The 20,259-nt window shown below is 37.8% G+C and overlaps 1 protein-coding gene across 1 annotated transcript; it reads left to right on the top strand.

Moving 5' to 3' along the window:
* The first annotated feature begins 16,220 nt into the window (after window positions 1-16,220).
* LOC120883700 (disintegrin and metalloproteinase domain-containing protein 25) lies at window positions 16,221-18,344 on the top strand. The gene has a single exon (XM_078031322.1). It carries the CDS (start codon window positions 16,221-16,223, stop codon window positions 18,342-18,344), a length of 2,124 nt encoding a protein of 707 aa, XP_077887448.1.
* The last annotated feature ends 1,915 nt before the right edge of the window (window positions 18,345-20,259 follow it).

Raw genomic sequence — 20,259 nt, 5'->3', positions numbered from 1 at the left:
TATATATATATCAACTTACTATTATGTCAACCAACATAACAAATCAGCTATAACATTTTAGACAAATGCTCAAAGGGAAACAGTATTAACTCCTCAAATCCCTTTCCTAGAGACACTTGTGAATGGTATGTATTAGAAGGCATTGTATCTTTCCTAGGTTGTAAGTTAAGTAGATAGCATGGAAGGCAAAGGAAATGCATTTCTTACAAGAATGAAAATTTCTTAGGATGGTGCTGTTAGGATACCTATGGACTCCTCATTGGAGACAAACTTTTATTTAATATAACAAGATGAATTGTTTCCACAATTAGAACTTACCACCACTTTTTTGCTTGACACTGGATGAGTTAGTTGGATTGCATTCTGTGTAGTGTTGTACCAAATACATAGACCTTTAAGCTCCACAATTGAACTTAATGCCATAAGATGAAATATATATAGGATCTGAGACCAGCTAAAGAATGAGGGGCAGATTCATCCACTATCATATGCTAAATGTAGGTCATAAATACACTGAGTAAAAGAGCATTTATGAATATAATTGCAATTTCCCCCCCACATGGCACTATCTCCATCACTATCTCTATCTCAGTCTCCAAAGGGTGCCATGAACCTAACTTAAATGAGCAAAGGGTACAAAACTTTTGCATCAATAGGTCACAGTGAAATAGAAACTGCTATGCATGTCTTCATATCATTATAGTTTACTTTAAGTTAAACAACACACTGATAGGTAGTTCTTGAAATATGGTTGGGAAAAGAGCTAACTGTGTGGAAAGAAGATAAAGTTAATTAAAGACTAGATGTTGAGCTAGATATAAACTGGAACAAAAATTGTGTTGAGATTAATGTTGATACGAGCAATGAGTATAGAAAAAAAATGGTACTAATTTGTGCCTGAATACTAACCCACATAATTTTTTTGAGATTCATTTTATTTACAAAAGATAGCTGGTGATTTTAAAATATTTAAAATATATTATTTATATAATTTATATATATATGTGTATGTATATATATATATATATTTAAAATATATTGATTTAAAATATATTAAAATATGCCATGATATTCCTGCTCACCTCCAGGCCCAGAGGAATGGAGCCAGCTGAACATGGACTGAACCTCTGAAACCTTGAACCCAAAATAAACTTTTTCTCCTCTAAGTTGTTCTGGTCAGGTATTTTGTTCACAGCAAAGAGAAGCTGACTAAGACAAAGTGGTTTCTGAATATTTGTAATTCATCATTGGCTTGATGTTTATGACAATAAACTCCTTTTATGATTCTAAACATTTTCTCAGGAAGTTTATCTCAGTGGTGTTTTCAATGTCTGAACAGACAGATTCTGTCACCCTTCCTCTGAACAGGCTTCATTATATGAATTTGCTGCAGCTATCCCCAGGAGGAGCAGACAAATGAACTGTACCTCTCCAGGAACTAGTAGGATAAGCTTGCATTATAAGGAATGATGTAAGTCTGAGGAGTATTATAATAAATAGGACAGCCATACTAACTTAAAGCTAATGTTACCCCCACATTTGTTTCTATTTCTCAATTAACTCAGAACTCCAAGAGGGAAAAATGAAATTAATTCTCAAACTCAAGTATGTGATGTATGGACCAAAAGATCCCTAAACTGCACTAGCAGAAATGAGACCTGGTGATCAAGGTAGCATATGAGGATAATAAGATTCTTGGGTTGACTGCAGCATTTGATGACTACAAATGAGTGGCTGGTTTTCTAAAAGATTTGCTGTGAAAGTTTCAATTCGGTGGAATATAAATAGTAAACATTTTCCCAACAGTGTTGGTTAAATTAACCAATTTCTGTGTATGGAGTTACTTTCCTAATTCTCCCTCAGTCCAATTCCATTGCTTTTCAATAACTTTTCTTAATAGATCAGTCTCATTTCAACGTTTCTAGCCTCATTTCATATCTTATATTAAAGGTATTGTTAGCATATGATGAACTGCACATTGAAAGTGTAGAGTTTGGCAAATTTGGATACATGTAGGTATTGATGGAAACTATGACCACAATCCAAACAATGGTTCTCATATCCTTGAATGTGGCCACATTTTCATGGTCCATTAACACCCAAATTTTCCTCTTGCATCCTGTGGACTTTCACTCCTACCCCTGCCTTCTCATATACAATATGCAGTTATTATTTTTTTGTTTGGCTTATTTCTCTTGGCATAATTTTTTTTTTAGATTTATCCTGTTAATCTGTGTTTCAATAGTGCAATTCTTTTTCTTACTAATATCTAAATACATGGTTATAGCTAATTTACATATCCAGTGACATGTGTTTTTTTTTTTAAAGAGAGAGAGAGAAAGAATTTTTTAATATTTATTTTTATTTTTCGGCAGACACAACGTCTTTGTTTGTACGTGGTGCTGAGGATTGAACCCAGCTGCATGCATGCCAGGCAAGCACGCTACCGCTTGAGCCACATCCCCAGCCCTCCACTGACATGTTGATGAACCCTTGAGTCATTTCTCCGTGGAGATTATTACAAACAAACCTACTATGAACATTTGTGTTAAGTTTGTTTGCTTTTGTGGTAGGAGGGTTTTAACTCAGGGGCTTGAACAAGCTGAGTAAGCCCTCTACCATTGAGCTATATCCCTAGCCATTTTTTAAAAAAATTTTATTAATTTTATTTTTGAGACAGGTAAGGTATCTATGTTGCCTTCCAAATTGCAATTCTCCTGCCTCAGTCTCCCAAATAACTGGCATTACAGCCATGTGCTTCAGTGTCTGGCTTGTATATAAGAACTTTTTTTTCTTGGTTATCAGGGATTGAACTCAGGGGCACTCAACTTCTGAGCGACATTACCCCTATTTTTGTATTTTATTGAGAGAAAGGGTCTCACTGAGTTTCTTAGCACCTCACTTTTGCTAAGGCTAGCTTGATACTTGCTATCTTCCTTCCTCTGCTCCAGAGCAAATGGGATTATAGGTATGCACCACCGAACCTGGCCTATATATAAGTTTTTATATGGATACAGGTATTTGTTTCTGTTTTATAATACCTAACAGTGGAAAGTTCGGTTCATATGGTTTATATATATTTAATGTTTAGTGAAATGGCCCTACTGTTTCCCAAAGTCATTGTATGATCCCAGCAAGGACAGAGATTTCTCATCACTGCATTCTAAGATTCTAGATTCTAGATTACAGTCCTTTTCCCCCAGTGATGATAAGTGCTGTTATATAGCTCATTGTATGGGTATAAATGGCTAAGAGCATTCACTCTGGAGAAGATTTGTTCATCTTTGATAGCACCTTGACAGAGCTGGTTACAACTTCCAACTATGTGTTCATATCACATTGTTCTCGTATGTCCACCTCTTTGTTCCCAACAATGCCATGCTCCTGGCAATACTCCCAATCTAACTCATGAAGCCAGTTCTGTGGTCAGTGGGTCAGAAGATCAAGTACTGTCTCCTTCTCAAATAAGAAACTCAGAAAGGAATGGGGTGAGATTTCAGCCCCCATGGAGCATGACAACCCACACCAACATCCTTCTCTATTCTCTCATACCATCAACTAGTCCCATCACCAGATCTGTTGGCCAGATTGTTGTCAACAAAAATGTTAAACAAAATCTCTCCTTATTCCAATCCTTGGAAGTGATTTTGGGGGGGTTGGGGTCCTTCATCTTTGATTTTAGACAAAGATGGGAATAATTTCAATCAATGAATCTCATGCTTCCAGAGCCCTCATCTCATACCCAAATCTTCTCAGACTGGTAGAGAAGGATAAGCCCCAACTTCTAATTTCCCTCAACTTAGAATGAGGGATATTCAGGGTTTTTTCCCTTAATTTTCCCTTTCAACTTCAATCCTGAGACAAGAGGAAGAGATCTCACTTAACATCCTACCCTGGCCCAGCTATAAAACCTGGAAATTCTAGATGCATGGTTGTTTCTCATAGGAATGAATCTTCATAAGCTCTTACATTTGAACTTCTATGGCTGAACATACCTTCAACACACTGGTTGAACTAAGGGTTGGAATTGCAGTTGTAGCTGGCATGGATTCTTAAACTTTGTGCAAGATAGTATTTAAGTTATATGGACTTTTTAGGAATTGGTGAGTTGGAAGATTCTTGTTCCTCATTGCCTATTTATTAGCAAAGAATAAAAGTCAGGACATTGAACTTCAAAGTCTACCAATCACTCATGGGATAGAGAACATTAGTGTAGGAGGATCTTCCTCCCCCCCCCCCAATAATCACCCTGTGGTCTCATTGGCTCTAGTTGGCTAATTTTAAAGACACTAATCTTAACCGTAAATTTCAGAGATTTAAACCATGTGTTAAACCAAAGAAAAGTGATGGACTTTAAGCACAAATAGAGACAGTATAAAAAGAACATCTCCCACTTTTGTGGGGGAAAATAAAATAACAATTTATCCCCAAACATACACACACACACACACACACACACACACACACACACACACACACACCCTACCTATGCTACATCTGGAATAATTGGTCCCCAGAAACAGGTTGGTTAGTACTGTGGATTGGTTTTAAAATATGTTCAGATCTTTACATCAATACAGAAGTCATGATATAGTTAAAGAAAGATATAATGGACATTAAGTTTTTTTACACTATGTTTTGTAATACTTTTTTTCTGATTTCTGTCTTACACAAATTTCTTAATGATAAAATTTCCAGAAAATTTTTTTTAAAAGAAATTTCAAAATACCCCCAAATACTCATAAACCAAAAACATCAGTAACCAAAAGTAACATAAAATTCTAACCATCTATATCATTGTTCAGAAACAAAAAATGGAGTAATGAAAAAGGGAAAGTTTCCAGATCCAGCAATTATGGTGTCTATGTTATGCAAAAATTAATGATAATCTGTTTACTTTTACTTTAATTCAACTAAAGAAAATGATTCCGAAATGAATGCAGGAATTGGTATATTTAAGGTTACTATTTTTTTATTGCACAATATATTTCTTTAAAAATCTCTATAAAATTAAGAGGAAAAGTCCTTAAGATGTTTCAATAATATTAAATTTTAAAATACTATTATGTTTTTGAAATTTTCAGATATCTCATATATTACTTTTTGTTTATAGTATTTATTTATTCATGTTTAGATAATTCCAGATATCTAAAGATAACTGTAGAACCTTATTATGGAAAATGGCAAAATTAGTACTTACATTTGGGTTTTTTAATTTCCATATTCCAAAATCCTGGTTTTGATATTTATACAATTTTAAATAAATGTTTATAAATGCTATATTTTTATACTACCAAGGTTCATAGCACTCATATTCTGTACCGTAGCCATTATGTCCATATTGACCAATATTAGTTTCTGTATTCTTACAATGGATCCAATATTCTCTATCACTTCAACACAGCAGTTTCTCAAATTGGTGAATGGAAGCTCTGCATGAAAATGCTTAACAAATATTTGCACTAAATGTTCCTTCGAGTGCTTCCACTAACATTGATATTAGGGCTTGGATGCAGCTCAGTGGTAGAGAGCTTGACAAGCATGTATAAAACCCTGGGTTCAACACCCAGTACCACTACAAAAACAAAAGATTGGTATTATAAATCATACCATCATTGTTGGAGCTCGAGAAGCCAAGGGCCTAAAAAGGCTTAATATAAAAATTATGCTTTCAATCCAAGCAAAGGTAAGTGAGTCTATGTTTTATTATATAAATAAAAGCTGTTCATTGTTGAAAAAAAGACAAGAAAAATATGAGGAAAAGTTAGACCTTCATTTGTAATAAAAGCAGACTAGAAAAAAACCTCAGCAGTATTTTATTCATTATTTTACCCGAATTTTTAGCTTTAACAAACCATCATCACTTATGTTCATCTCTTACATTGAATTAATGCTGTCAATGTGAATTTTATTGGTTTACAATTTTATTAACTTTTAATCCATAATTTGAATAGATTTTATAGTTTTCTAAGAGATATAAAGAAAGAAATCAATTAGTTTTTTATTTATAAGAAATAAAAATAAAATAAATTCAAATATATAAATCTTAAAAGTAGCAGGTGATAGTCCTGTCTCGTACATATCCTCTTGGCTCTCATTGTTTTAGTAGTGCACATAGTACTGACTGCCAACCTAAATCCTGCAACTTAGGCCTTTTTCTTTTCCCAGCAAATCTTGCTGTGCATGACACATGGCAGGCCAGATATATTGGAGAATTAACACATTGGAAGCAGCCCTCAACTCATAATCAAAGGAAAATGGAATATTAATACTTCATTTCTCCCTCTTTATGAGAGAGGAAAGGCAACTATTTCTTGTAGTTGTACAGCATATTTAAGAACCACCTGTTGGATGCAGGTCCCTTATGTAAGGGACCTAAACAACCATCATAGTCCGGTTTTCCAGTGGGAGGTACATGGAGGCTACATGATAAATAAAGTCTGAAGTCCTGAGCCAAGTCCATTTCACAGTAGATCGAGGAACTACCAATTAGAAATTACTCTGTTACCTAATTCCCCATTCAAATGCTATACCTATAATAACTGGAAAAATCTAGTCCCTGGTCTGTATGTTGAGAATAACCAAATTGGAAACACCTGAAAAGGCTCCCAACTTCCCTGAAGATAAACTAAGAGCTATATTATAGAATGGTAGGAAGCAAGGACTATGGTTCCAAACCTAAATCTATTTTAACATCACTTAAGAAATTAACCTCCATAGAATCCATGTTCAAAATGCTTGGGTCAGGGAGCCACTTGAAAAATTTGTGCTTCAAATCTCCACAAATTTTGGCCATATTGAGCCAAGAAGTCCTGGATCCTGTGAGGAAGAGGAAACCCTCTGCAAAAAGATAGAACAAGGGTATTATTAAATTTAAAATTACCTATACTCCATTGTCCTTTTGCTTCTTCTTCTAGTGGACCAACAAGAAAAATGAAGCCTGATACACATGAGGATAAAAGGGTTGTTGTTACATGATAAGAGCAAGGATGATTTTGTCCTGCAAAGCTTTCTCTGGCCACTAAGGCATGCCTGCCCACTGTTACCCCTTCTATCTGGAATGTTCACCAAAGTCCCATGTATTTAAAGCTTGGTTCCCAGCCCACAGTGCTGTGCACAGGTGGTGGAAACTCTGAAGAGGTGGGGCCTGGTGGGAGGTCTTCTGACTGTTGGGACATGCTTGGTTTTCATCTATGGCTGTGGAGTGAGTGGCTTTGTGCCACCCTATGTTCCCTGCCATGATGTGCTGTCTCACCACCACAGATTCAGAACCAATGGGCTAACTGATCCTAGATGGGACCTCCAGAACTGTGAGCCAAAATAAACGTTTTACTCCTTCTTAGTTGACATTATCAGATTGTTGTAGCTACCTGGAAATAGAACACCCATTTTCTGGAGGTGTCAACAACTCCCCAGGAGAAGCCCTGATCCAAGCCTGATGAAGGATGGCATGCAAATATTACATTTTTCTCTCCTCTCAATGAGACAATTCTGAGGCATGTGACTTGAAAAAACGATCAAGGCTTGCCGTTGGAGAAAATGCCGTTTATTGAGGAACAGCTCTGCATATTTATAGAGCCGGCGGTGGTTTGACAGTTATGACAGTTTAATGGTTGAACAGTTTGACAGTTGGCTGGGGTACTTTCTAATTGGTGGGTAAGGATCATGTAAGCCAGCAGGGCTAGTCTGATTGGTGGGTAAGGATCATGTGAACCAGCAAGGCTCACCATTGGACGGCAGGATCATGTGAGCCTGCAGGGCTCACCATTGGACGGCTCTTCTTGGAGGATGGGGAAGTTAGTCTTTGGAGCCCGGGCGACTCCCAACATGACTTACATGCTATTTTCCAAAGCATCCACAAAGGGCTAAGCTCCATTGTTAATGCAGCACTCTTCCTGTAACGGAACCTTTGCTCCCATCCCATTTGTTCTTCCCCTACTTCCTTAGTTCTCCCAGATAAATTTATTGCATTGAAATCCTTATTTATTTCAGTGTCCCCGAGAGACCCCAAACTAAGACAGGTCCTTTTAAAAATTGTTTTTCATTAAAAACATGCTTGAGAAAAAATACGTTGATAACTTTTAAAAACATGGCTGTAGGTTTATTCACTACGCCCACTTCAATAACCACTGTGATAATACATATTACAAAGCAGTGTTCTAATTGTTTACATGCTCATAGTCAAGAACCAAAACCTAGAAATAGTATAATTATGTTAAAACCCATTTAAAATGCCTATTTACAAATATGTTATGTCTTGACCAATTTGTGTTGCTATAACACAGCCAAATACTTCATAAGGAAAAAGTTGTTGTGTCTTATGATTCTTGTAAATGGAAAGAACAAACAGCATGGTATCAGCATCTGACAAGGGCACCTGGCCATTTCACTAAATAGTGAAATAAGATCAGCTGGCACAAGTGGGAGCAGCATATATGCAGAGAGGGGAAGCAAGAGATAGGAAGCAAGAGAATGAGCTGAAAAAGCCAAACTCACCTTATAACAACCAGTCTCACAAGTACTAACCTAATCCCAGGAGAGCTAGAACTCTGGAGACAGCATCAATCCCATGACCTTCACCTTCCACTGTTATTACCCATTCCCACACATACATGTTAAAGATTCACTACCTCTCAACACTGGGAACCAACCTTCCAGCCCATGAACCTCTGGGGGACAAATCATGTCCAAACCATAGCAACATATATACACATGGGCATTTCCCATTTGTATACTAAAGTGGACAAATTTCTGCTTTCTGAGAAGCCCATCTATGCAGAACAGCTTGAATCCACAATAAGACTGCTTTTCAGGCTAAGTTGTACTTTGCCTAACCAAAGAGGTGCCTTTCAAACTCTAGTCCACATCATTGGCTCTTCTGGGATCATGCAGGGCCCAAGCAGCAAAGCTACAGATTTCCAGCATGCATTTGCAAAATAGGTATCTACCTCCTTAGATATTCGTGCCAAACTCTCTTAAATATAAAATGATGTGAAACCCCAACAAACTCCTATCACATGTGCACACATGTGTCAATGTGCACGCACACACACTCGCTCACACACACACACAGAGGAAATGTTAGATGGTTACTCAATGCAGTTTTCATTGCCAAGAGTCGCTTTATCTAATACTGGAATGTACTTATCAAATCATATTTAAACCAGTATTCTCTATGATTCTATATGGGGCTCCAAGTCTCAGCACATTGGAACTAGAGAAAGAAACACTGTCAAGTTCAATTTAGTCAAGATGACCTCCCTAACAATACTTCAAAGATTGTATTCCCCTAATTCATACAACAGGATTAGGATATGCACTCAGTTAAAAAATTACTTTACCATTCTGATGATCATGCACAATTTTATTGATAATAGACTCCTTTGTATATTCTCACACAAACAAGCCAGAGTTTCTCTTGGGAAAAGTACTTATGTTACTTTTTAAAACAAATGTATACTAAGGTTTTTATTTTTAAAAAATCAAAACAGTACCTTCAAAAGAATCCTAAGCCTATACTAAATGAATATCAATTTGGGGAATTTAAAAATAATTTTAATAAATAAATTCTTTGACTACATGATTAGGTGATTAAATTTTCAAGTGTTAAAAATTTTCAACCCCAAAGCCTAATTCAGATTGTATTGTATATTGCCTGTGTGGCTTTTTATTTTGTCATGTTTTAATTTAGTATTTGAAGTGCTTTTTCCATCCCATAGCCTTCCTCTCAGAAACTCATTTTTATCTAATACTCAACTAGGTGCAAATATTGGGTTTTCCTATCTGGCCTCCCAGGGAGGCTGAGAATGCAACTTTTACATAAAAGAGGGGGCCCTGCATATTTTGCTGAGACTCATACTAGAAGCATTTGATAAAACAAATAAAAATATTTTGTGTAATTCAAATAATGATCCCATACTTAATAGGTTGTGACCTGTTTAAGCATTTAAAATTAAATGTAATTGCAAGATTTTTCTCTCCTGTCTTGTTTTCCGATTGTGAATTATTTTTGCACCAAGTCTCCTTAAATGATAAACATGTTAGGAAGAATGTAGACACAGGGCCAGTAAAAGGGGAAGCTGCATGAACAGCAAGCTGAAGTCCTTTGGACCACTAAACAAACGGTCGTGGATTATCCTCCAGCATCCACTGCTGCTCACTCATGGAAGTGGCCCCATAGACGGAACTGTTTTTGAAAGACTTCCTGGACAGAGTAATCTGGTTCAAACAGGTCAGTTCTTTAATATCGCACTGTTTTAGTCTATTGTGGATTGCTATAACAAAATATCTGCGGCTGGGCAAATTATAAATAAATGCAGTTTAGCTCACAGTTTGGGTGGCTAAAAGTCCCAAACCAGCTCCCTCACGTAAGCCGCTACTGAGGCCTTTCTGACAGCAACACAACGTGGCACATGGCATCATGCAGCAGGTATTTTCAAGAGTGGCCAGTGACACGTGTGGAAGAGGTCACATAGTAAAAAAGAACACAAGAAAGCAAGATGAAGAAGCCAACTCTTAATGAAGCATCTGTTGAAATGTCTTCTCTTTCATTTCTAATTTTATTTGAGCCTCTTCCATTTTTTTGTTAGTTTAGCTAAAAGATGTTCTTGGTTTGTTGTCTGTTTGTCTGATACCAGAGATTGAAGCCAGAGGTGTTCAAATAATGAGTAACTTCCTACTACTTTTTATATTTTATTTTGAGACAAAGTTTTGCTAAGTTACTTAGGACCTCACTAAGTTATTGAGGCTGCATTTGAACTTGCAATTCTCCTGCCTCAGCCTACTGAGCTGCTATTATTTCAGGCAGGTTCCACTGAGCCCAGTGTTAAAGAGCTGGTTGATTTTTTTTTTCCTATTTGTACAAGAAAAAAAATTCTTAGCTTTATTGATTTTTTTACTACTTTATTTTTTATGTTCTAATAATTGTGATGTCCTTCATTCTGATTACTTGGACTTAGAGTTTTCCTATTTCCCTGTTCCTTGAGGGTTATTGCTATCAGCTGCCCTTACAAGATGCTTTTGATGAATCTTAGAAGATTTGGAATGTTCTGGTTTTGTTTGAACCAAGATATTTAAAATGTTTCCCTTTATTCATATTGGACCCATTGGTTGTGCGAGGGTGCATTGTGTAATTTCTACACATTTGTGGATTTTTCCAGTTTTCCATCGACTGTTGACTTCTAGTTTCATTCCATTTTGTTCAGAAGAGATACTTAACAATGTAACTACAATCTTTTAAAATTGTTGTGACTTCTTCTGGAATGTAACATGTGATCAGTCCAGCAACATGTTCTCTGCCTGCTTGAATAGAATGTGTATGCACTGCAGCTGGGTGGCATGTTCTGTTCATGTCTTATGGGTTTCTTTATTATATAGCGTTGTTCACATGTGATATATATATATATATATATATATATATATATATATATTCTATATGTATAATATTACAGCCACAATGGAAAGCAGGGTATTGAGGTTTTTTATTATATTGCTGTCTGTGTCTCTCTTCAGACCTGCCAATATTTGTTTCAGATATTTAGGTGCACTGATGTTGTACACAGAGATATTTATAGTTGTCATATATCTTCTGATGAATCAATCTTTCCTCATTACATAATGAATTTCTGTGTCTCTTGTGACAGTTTTTTTCTTAGCATCTTGGACAGAGAGTGGAGATTAAAATTATGTGGTTGCAGACCAGGGAACTACCAGAAGCTGGGAGAGAAGGCTGAACTAAATCATTCCTTAACAACTTTAGAGGCACTAGGGGCCTGAGGATACCACCATGTTGGACTTCTGGCTTCTAAAACTGTTATACAGTAAATTTCTGGGTTTTTTTAGGCTACATATTTTATATTCCTTTACCATGAAAGACCTAGCAAAAATAATACAGACATGAAAACCATCAAATCAAGTTTGGTCCCTTAAGAACTAGTGATAAAAGTGTGGGGAAGGGGGAAGGCAAGAGAGTCCAGCTGCAGACATGCAATGTCTCTGAGCCACTCATTGGCCTTAGGAATAAAGATGCCAATGAATGCTGATGTCTGGGTGTCTCCAGAAATGTTTTAAATGAGCTCAATTTTTTTTTCCCCTGGAACTTGATGTCCTTCAAGTGTTCCACAGTGTGGCACAATTTTAAAGTGAACTGAGACCAAGGTAGCTGTATGAGCAAAGTGCATATTGTATATGAGGAACATATAGAATGGGAGTAAGAAAGTAAGTCTTATTCATATTGAATGGTTATTGGGACACAATCAATGAGGGTAAGGAAGTCAGAGCTATTTATATTGAGAAGTACGTAGCAATAAAGTTTGATAGAGATAAAGGAGCCAGAGTGAAGAGGAATCTGGGGTTGTTGCCATGTCCTTCTGAATTCTGAGAGACTCTTGTTGCTAGGAAGCTCAATCTAGAACTCAACCAAATGAGAGACAATTGAAGGGGAGGGGATTCATATTTCTCTTTGTCATGCGAGTTCTCGAGAAAGTCTTTGTTGGTGGGTGTCAGAAATGAGACACGAAGGGGGCTATACCTAGAAATAATCATGGGAATCATCATTTCATCTGTAGGTAAGTCATTCAAGAGTTTATCTAAAGAAGAGAAATTTAAATAATGAGGACATGAATGAACACGCACACATACACACCTGCACACACACACACTCAATAAAACTATGAGTTCTTGGCATTTATTCAGATCTTGAAGAGGATTATGTACTTTATAAATTCCTTTTCTACTTTATTTGGTAGGAATACTATAAACCATTTTTAATGTATTGTTACTCAAGTTTGAAAACACTGAATTAGACTGTATACAAGAGTGAAGTGTAGATGTTAATTAGAATGCAGAGATTGATGGATTTGATGAAGTTTTGGTGCATGACGGTCACTGTACTATTGTGACATTATTATACTTGATGAATGAAAACAGGATCTTGGCATCTGGAGTCATTGTACAAAATAATGTAATGTGTGAAAAAATAGTCTTCCTTAAATTTTCTTTTGAGTTTGTTTTCCTAATACCTGCTTGCAAGATGAGGTGTTAAGAATACATTGTGAGAGATTTATTTTGCTCACTCTCAACAATGCACACAAGTAATCAATGACTATTTCTATCTCAACAAAAATCTACACCCCTTCGTAATTACTAAATACATGTAAAGACATGGAGAGCAAAGATGCAGATCAAAATTGTACCCATGATTTGGAGAAGTTTCCCACAAAGTTTCCTTTAGTGACCTTGTTTACTTCCGTGGGTTTTTAGCCAATGTGAAGTTAGCCACCTCTTTATTTTACTTGATTACTTCCCCAAGCAATCAAGGTGCTCTTCTCATTTTAAAGATCAGGATTGTATGTAACCTCGGACAGGTCCCCTGCTACTTATGTGAAATGACAAAGGAAAGAAAAGAAAATCACTTGATCCTGAATTAAATAGCACTAAGTGAAAAATTCTTCATTTACAACTTAAATTAGTATTATGCAATTTGATAATCATAACAAATTGCAAAAATAAAACAATATTGATTTTCAGTTGAGAGTCCTACCCATTAAAAAGGAAATTGAGGAAAAAAACCCAGAAATTTGGGGAAATATGTGGACAAAATGCACAGATTTTTAAAAGGATGGAAGTATTTAAAATCAATATTTGTTTGTAACTTCATTCTTTAGGGTGAGATATCAGGCTATCTTTTTCTAGTATCATGTGTCTTGAGCCTTTATACCCATCCTCCTAAATAGACTGCTGCAATTTATTTCCCCAGAAGTCTTGACAGTGTGTTGTCACAGTAGTGAAAGCATTAATCTAGACTGGGTTGAGCTCTTTGGTCAACAGTGGTTGAACCGATAGAAACTAGAGTTGGGTTATGGAGGTGACAGGTCAATGAAGAAAATTTGAAAAGTGAGAAAACATGGAAGGAAACCTTTTGTGTGTCCTCTGTGAAGCTGATGAGTAACTTTTACTTAAGAATAAAGTTATGGCTAATAAATATGTGAGAGTTGAGATGTTCAAGCATAATGACATGATATAGGACATAGCTGTCAATTGCTAAAGGTGGCTGAGCACAAGTTGGAACAGTAACAAACACATCTAGGAGCTTGTGGGTTTCCCACAATCTTGCTTAACATAGTGAGAGCATGAATAAGGTTGTTGATGGAGAAGAAAGAAGCAGTAGACACCCAACACTTTCTGGCTTGTGCAGCATTGATCAGGAGGTTGTTGAAAGAATTGGGAAGAATGGGAATAAAGGTTGGAGGGGATGACTGCTAGCTTTTTGGTTTGGAAGTGGCTTTGGCAACAAAAGCAAGTTATGACTGATAATCTGGTCTGTATGACAGAGTGGGTTTCTGAAAAACTAAGTCACCTCCAATATGTGCTTCAAATTGTTGACTCAAAAAAAATTTGTAAAATAAACTAAGAAAAAGGAGTTCTCCATAACGAAGTTTCACCAGAGGAAAGTCTGTTGCTGTGTTTAGTGAGTGATAGGAAAATTATTTTAAAGAGAGAGAAAGCTCAAAGAACTTATAATCAAGAACAAAGAAAAATTAAGGAGAAATGGGTCCAAGAGGAGAATGGTTTTGAATACAGACACTTTTGTGTTTGAATTCCCAATTGTGGAAAGTGGTGTTTGATCATTGTGTTTTAGATCCCTTGTCACAGATTCCACTTTCCTCTACTGCCATTGTTTCTCTTTCTCCCCCAGTCAGCGTGATGGTTCTTAATGTCATCACTTTTAAGTTATCATGGCTTTAATGATGTCATGAAAACTATGGATACTCTCAAAAGGACAAGAAAAACAGGCATTTTAACTGGAAAGTATTGAATGCAATCTAACAGATTCTTAAAGTATATCTTCACTGCAACCACTGTGGAAATTTATGTTCCACATCATTTACCTGTATCATCCTGTGATATTTCCCAGGCATGCTGCACAGTATCTGCATATTCTGCAGTACATTTCCTACTTTGCTTGATAACAAAGCAACAAATCAGTATTGTCAGCCAGGAATTGTGCTTTTATCAGATTTCTCATTTGCACTCATTCATCATAGGATATTTGTACTCTCAAAATGATTGTTTAATCTCTATTTCTGTAGGTTTTCTAATTTCTGAGACAAATCCATGGGAAGGTTGATCTTGGAGCAGTTTCCTCAGGATCCTGAAATGCCAGGGATTTTGATGCCTATGCTCTGGTACAACATCACCTGCACTGAAGCTTTCCTCCATTCTCCTAGGGTTCATTGATTTCCTTTTCATATCAAGAGGCTTTATTTTGCTCCCAATCTCCCTATTTCTGTTCCTCTTCCAGCTAGTTTGATCTACTTTTCTTTATATGCAGCCAGAGATTTTGAAAATATTATTTTTTGTATGAGTGTAATCCCATAAAACACCTTTCAGTAACAAAACCAAGTTATGTGTTCCCCCTTCCAACTCCACTATTGCTTGCTTTATGCCTGAAAATATCCATTACAAGCAGATTCCAATACCTTTGAAGGACAATTGGTGCTTTGACATTGAAATCCGACAGAATTGGAGGAAGATCATACAAATCATAATTAGTTGCATGGAAGCCCATATTAAAGATCATCAAGAAAAGTAATGTATATAAAATTGTTTTGCATATTTCTCCTGAGTAATGTGTGTAAATAGTCATTTGATATAGGAAAGACAACCAATTATTATTTATTCCAAGTCAATTTGTATATATTGTAATTCCTCATCAAAACAAGGTATATATTCAGCTTTTCACTCAGACTCTGGTTTTAAATATTTATTGGGAAAATGTTCCCACTTGTACATGTATTTAGAGAATGGTTCATGAACCCACGAGTCCTCCGTCTGTGTATGGCAATTTTCAACCAATGGGCAGTTGTCATTCTTTTCAACTCCCACAGTCTGACTCCACCTCACCAAAACTAAAGAGCAAATCCAGTGCACTATATGGAGTCATACCCTAAACCAAACACTAATGCATTTTAACCCATACCCTGCTGTTCTTCTCCACCTTAGACTTTTCATAATTTAGCCACCCCATCTCTGCCCTTCTTTTCATTTTTTCTTTTAGTTGTGTTGCTCTGATGGATTGACTCTGCCAGAAGACATCCAATTAAAGGTCACTGCTGCTTGCTACCAAGTCAAAGGGAGGAGACAGGACAACAGCACCTCCTGCCCTGCCCCATTGCCTCCAGTCATAAACCATGATGGCTGTGGGTGAGGCCCTAGTGCATATGAGGATCACTGTCCTGCAGCTCTACCTGGGAATATTGCTCTTCCTTTCTGAATGGGTCCAGATCGGGCACTCTCAACACTACAGCCCCCCAGAAGTAGTGATACCCTTGAGGATAACTGGCACCCGTAGAGGCTTGAGACCCCCTGACTGGATCTCCTACAGTCTGCACTTTGGAGGCAAAAAACACATTGTCCACATGAAGGCCAAGAAACTTCTGGTGTCCAAACCCTTCTCTGTGTTCACCTACACAAAGCAGGGTGCTCTGCATGAGGACCACCCTTTTGTCCAGAGTGACTGCTACTATCATGGTTATGTGGAAGGGGACCCAGAATCCCTGGTTGCTCTGAGCGCCTGTTTGGGGGGCTTTCAAGGTATGTTAGAGATCCGTGACAATGTTTATGAAATCAAACCCAGGAGATTTTCTACCACATTTGAACATCTGGTTTATAAGATGCACAGAGAGAAGACACAATTCCAGCCCCACAGATGTGGACTAACAGAAGAAGAACTAGCACGACAACTGACACTGCAAAGGAGTGATAATTCCAATCTGAAGCAAAGTGGCTATGAAGGGTGGTGGACCCACACATGGTATCTTGAAACAGTTTTGGTTGTAGACTATCAGCGATTCCTGTATAAGAGAAGTAATGTTTCACTTGTGGTACAGGAAGCATTTGTCATTCTCAACAATGTACATTCCCTTTTAAGTAAATTGGATGTTAATTTGAGTTTACTTGGAATTGAGGTCTGGAATGAAAAGAACTTTATCAAAGTGACTAATAACATATTTAGACTCCTGGATGAGTTTTGCAATTGGAAGAGAATCAGCCTTGAATCTCGCAAAAAACATGATCTTGTACATTTTTGGGCAAAACAAGATTTTGGTATACATCTTGGCTTAGCCTATATTGCAACTGTTTGCATACCTGGTATGGAATGTGGAGTGGAAAGTCTCACGAATGATTATCTGTTTGATTTTTCACTTACTACTGCACATGAGGTGGGTCATAATCTGGGTATGTTCCATGATGTATGGATATGTAAATGTGGGCAACGCCATTGTATAATGTCTGAAGAACAATCAGATGGCACAAGATTCAGCAACTGCAGTTACGCTTATATGTGGGAAAACTTTCCATTTATGAACTGTTTGCGCAATGCACCAAAACAAACGGACATCTTCAGGGGGAATGTCTGTGGGAATGGTGTAGTTGAAGAAGGAGAGGAGTGTGACTGTGGACCCCCAATTTTGTGTTCAAACCATCCATGTTGTTCAGTAAGTTGCACTCTGAAAAATGGGGCTGAATGTGCTTCTGGGCTTTGTTGTGAAGACTGCCTTCTCTTGCCACCAGGTCAAGTGTGTAGAGAAAATGTCAGTGAGTGTGATCTTCCAGAGTGGTGCAGTGGTACCTCACCTGAGTGTCCAGAAGATGTGTATGTGCAGGATGGGGTTCGTTGCATGGGCAGTGGGTATTGCCATGAGAAGAGATGCAATGCACGTGATGAACAGTGCAGACAGATCTTTGGCAAAGAATCCAGGAGTGCACAGGAGAGTTGCTACACAGAAATGAACAGCCGAGGTGACCGCTTTGGTAACTGTGGTCTCAGTGATGACCACTATGTTATGTGTAACATATCAGATTTCCTCTGTGGAAGAGTTCAGTGTGAGAATGTGAAAGAAATTCCCTCTTTGAAAAGTCACACTACTGTGCATTGGATGGACTTCAATGGTGTGACCTGCTGGGGTACCGACTATCATTTTGGGATGACTGTACCAGATATTGGTGATGTGAAAGATGGCACAGAGTGTGGTAATGGACAAGTGTGCATACACCGGAAGTGTGTCTCTATGTCATTGTGGGCAAGTGATTGTTCACCAGAGACCTGTGCTATGAAAGGGATCTGCAACAACAAACATCACTGCCATTGTGACCCTAACTGGGAGCCCCCAAACTGCACAGAAAAAGGCTATGGAGGGAGTGTTGACAGTGGCCCACCCCCTGGGAAAATAGTAATGAAGAGATCTAGGCCAAAGAAGAATTTCCCAGCACCACTTATTTTTTTATTTCCATTTTGTCTTTTGATGTTGATTGTGTTACTTTTGATTTTGGCGAACCTATAAACAACGCCTAAGAAAGAAGAGGGAAATGTGCAACCTTCACCTGAGATGGAATAGCTGTGTGTTCAAACTTACCCTTTACTTGACAAAGAAGAGCTCAATATATAAACTTTACTTGAGATAGAAGAGCAAAATTTTTACATTTTCAAAAAATAATCCCAATCCTCAGTGAAATTTCCCATGCATTAACATTTATTATCCTGGAAGTAGAAATGTTACTGCAAATGTTAGAAACCACTGTCAGGAAGGTCCAGAGATCATTGCTTCAGGATCATAAGCATTCACCATAATACATGTAATTAATAACAGTTTCCTACTTATCATTATTTCAAGCAATTTTAGTAGGTTTTCTAATTTCTTTTATTAGGTACTGGAGATTGAATTCAGGGGCACTCAGCCACTGAGCCACATTCCCAGCCCTATTTTGCATTTTCTTAAGACACAGGTTCTCCCTGAGTTGCTTGGCACCTTGCTTTGGCTAAGGCTGGCTTTGAACTTGCGATCCTTTTGCCTTAGCTTCCCAAACTGTTGGGATTTCATGTGTGCACCACTGCCTCTGTGCTGATTTCATTATTTTTTAATGTTTACTGCACTGTGGATTGATTTCAGAGCCTTGCACATGCTAGGCAACCATTCTACCACCAAATATTAGTCATAGTGGTTTATTGTTCATGAAAATACTTCTTTGTGTTTCTTGAGCCTACTGCATGATTAGATCAAGTGTGTGTGTGTGTGTGTGTGTGTGTGTGTGTGAGAGAGAGAGAGAGAGAGAGAGAGAGAGAGAGAGGAGAGAGGGAGAGACTGTGTGTGTGTACTCCCCATCTCTCATCACTCTGCTGTGTCACAGGGAGAGAGGAAACTCAGAAATCACACCTCTTTGCAGTCCTCCCTAGCAGTTTCTGCCCTTGGGGGAGCCACAGGGAGACTGGATATCTGTGGGAACTGCTTGAAGTTTGCATCAGCATCATCTCACTTAGAGTTTTCATCTAAAAATCAGCTGCAGTAGTTTTCAGTCTGTACATTATTCCTATGTATATTTAGGAACCTCCAGAAGCAAAAGTATCATCAGCCCCAAAGATACAGCAAAGCTACCAAACAACTTATCCTCAGAGCCCTGGGTCCTGGTTCTCTGAGCCCTCTGCCAGATTCCAGAGGTTCCAGCACCAACTTGGCTGTACCTGTCCTCAGAGGTTGGGGTCCTAGAATCATAGAACCTATTCCCAAGATCTGGGCTTGAGTATCTGACCTCTTTCCATTGATCTCCAGTCCTCATGGTGACAGCTGTGCCTTCTACTTAGTAACTTGTGGTTATCTCAGGAGTGTGGTTTCTTGTTTTGTGACTGAATTCTGGGGGCTATAAAACTTACCTTGGTATGATGGAGAACACAGGAAGGAGTCAGACATCAGAGATTTTTTTTTTTAACCACTGCCCTTTACCCCCTTGGGAAAAAGATTTAAACTTAGGGAGAATGTCTTTGTAATATCTAAACAAGACAATAGCAGTTGCCACACAATTCCTTTGTGCCTTTGATTACAAAATAGGATGAAGAAGTTATTTACAATTTTTGTATGTAGGATGGAATAAGTCTTGGCAAATTTGGTTTTCTCTGGGGAAAAAGACCTAGAGGTCTCCAATGAAACCTTCAAAACCATACTTTGAGGTCATCAGAGAGCTGGGGAGGCAAGGAGGACTCAATGAACTAAATTTTCCAACTGGAACACAATTGTGAAGTGAGTTGAGTATCCACAGGTGTCATTTCTCTGGAGAACTAGTGGATGCTGGATGTGAATAGAGGAGGAGGTTTGGCCCCATAGGAGGACAGAACTCTGCTGAGAAGCAGATGAACTCCAGTCCTCTTAGTTACTTCCCAGGCCTGCATTCATGAAGTAGACATTTGGGGGACTTCCACTGGTAATC

The sequence above is a fragment of the Ictidomys tridecemlineatus genome, chromosome 14 (assembly GCF_052094955.1).
Source record: "Ictidomys tridecemlineatus isolate mIctTri1 chromosome 14, mIctTri1.hap1, whole genome shotgun sequence".
Classification (NCBI taxonomy): domain Eukaryota; kingdom Metazoa; phylum Chordata; class Mammalia; order Rodentia; family Sciuridae; genus Ictidomys; species Ictidomys tridecemlineatus.
Note: the sequence above shows the minus strand (reverse complement) of the source record. Positions and strands in the feature narration are given on the sequence as shown.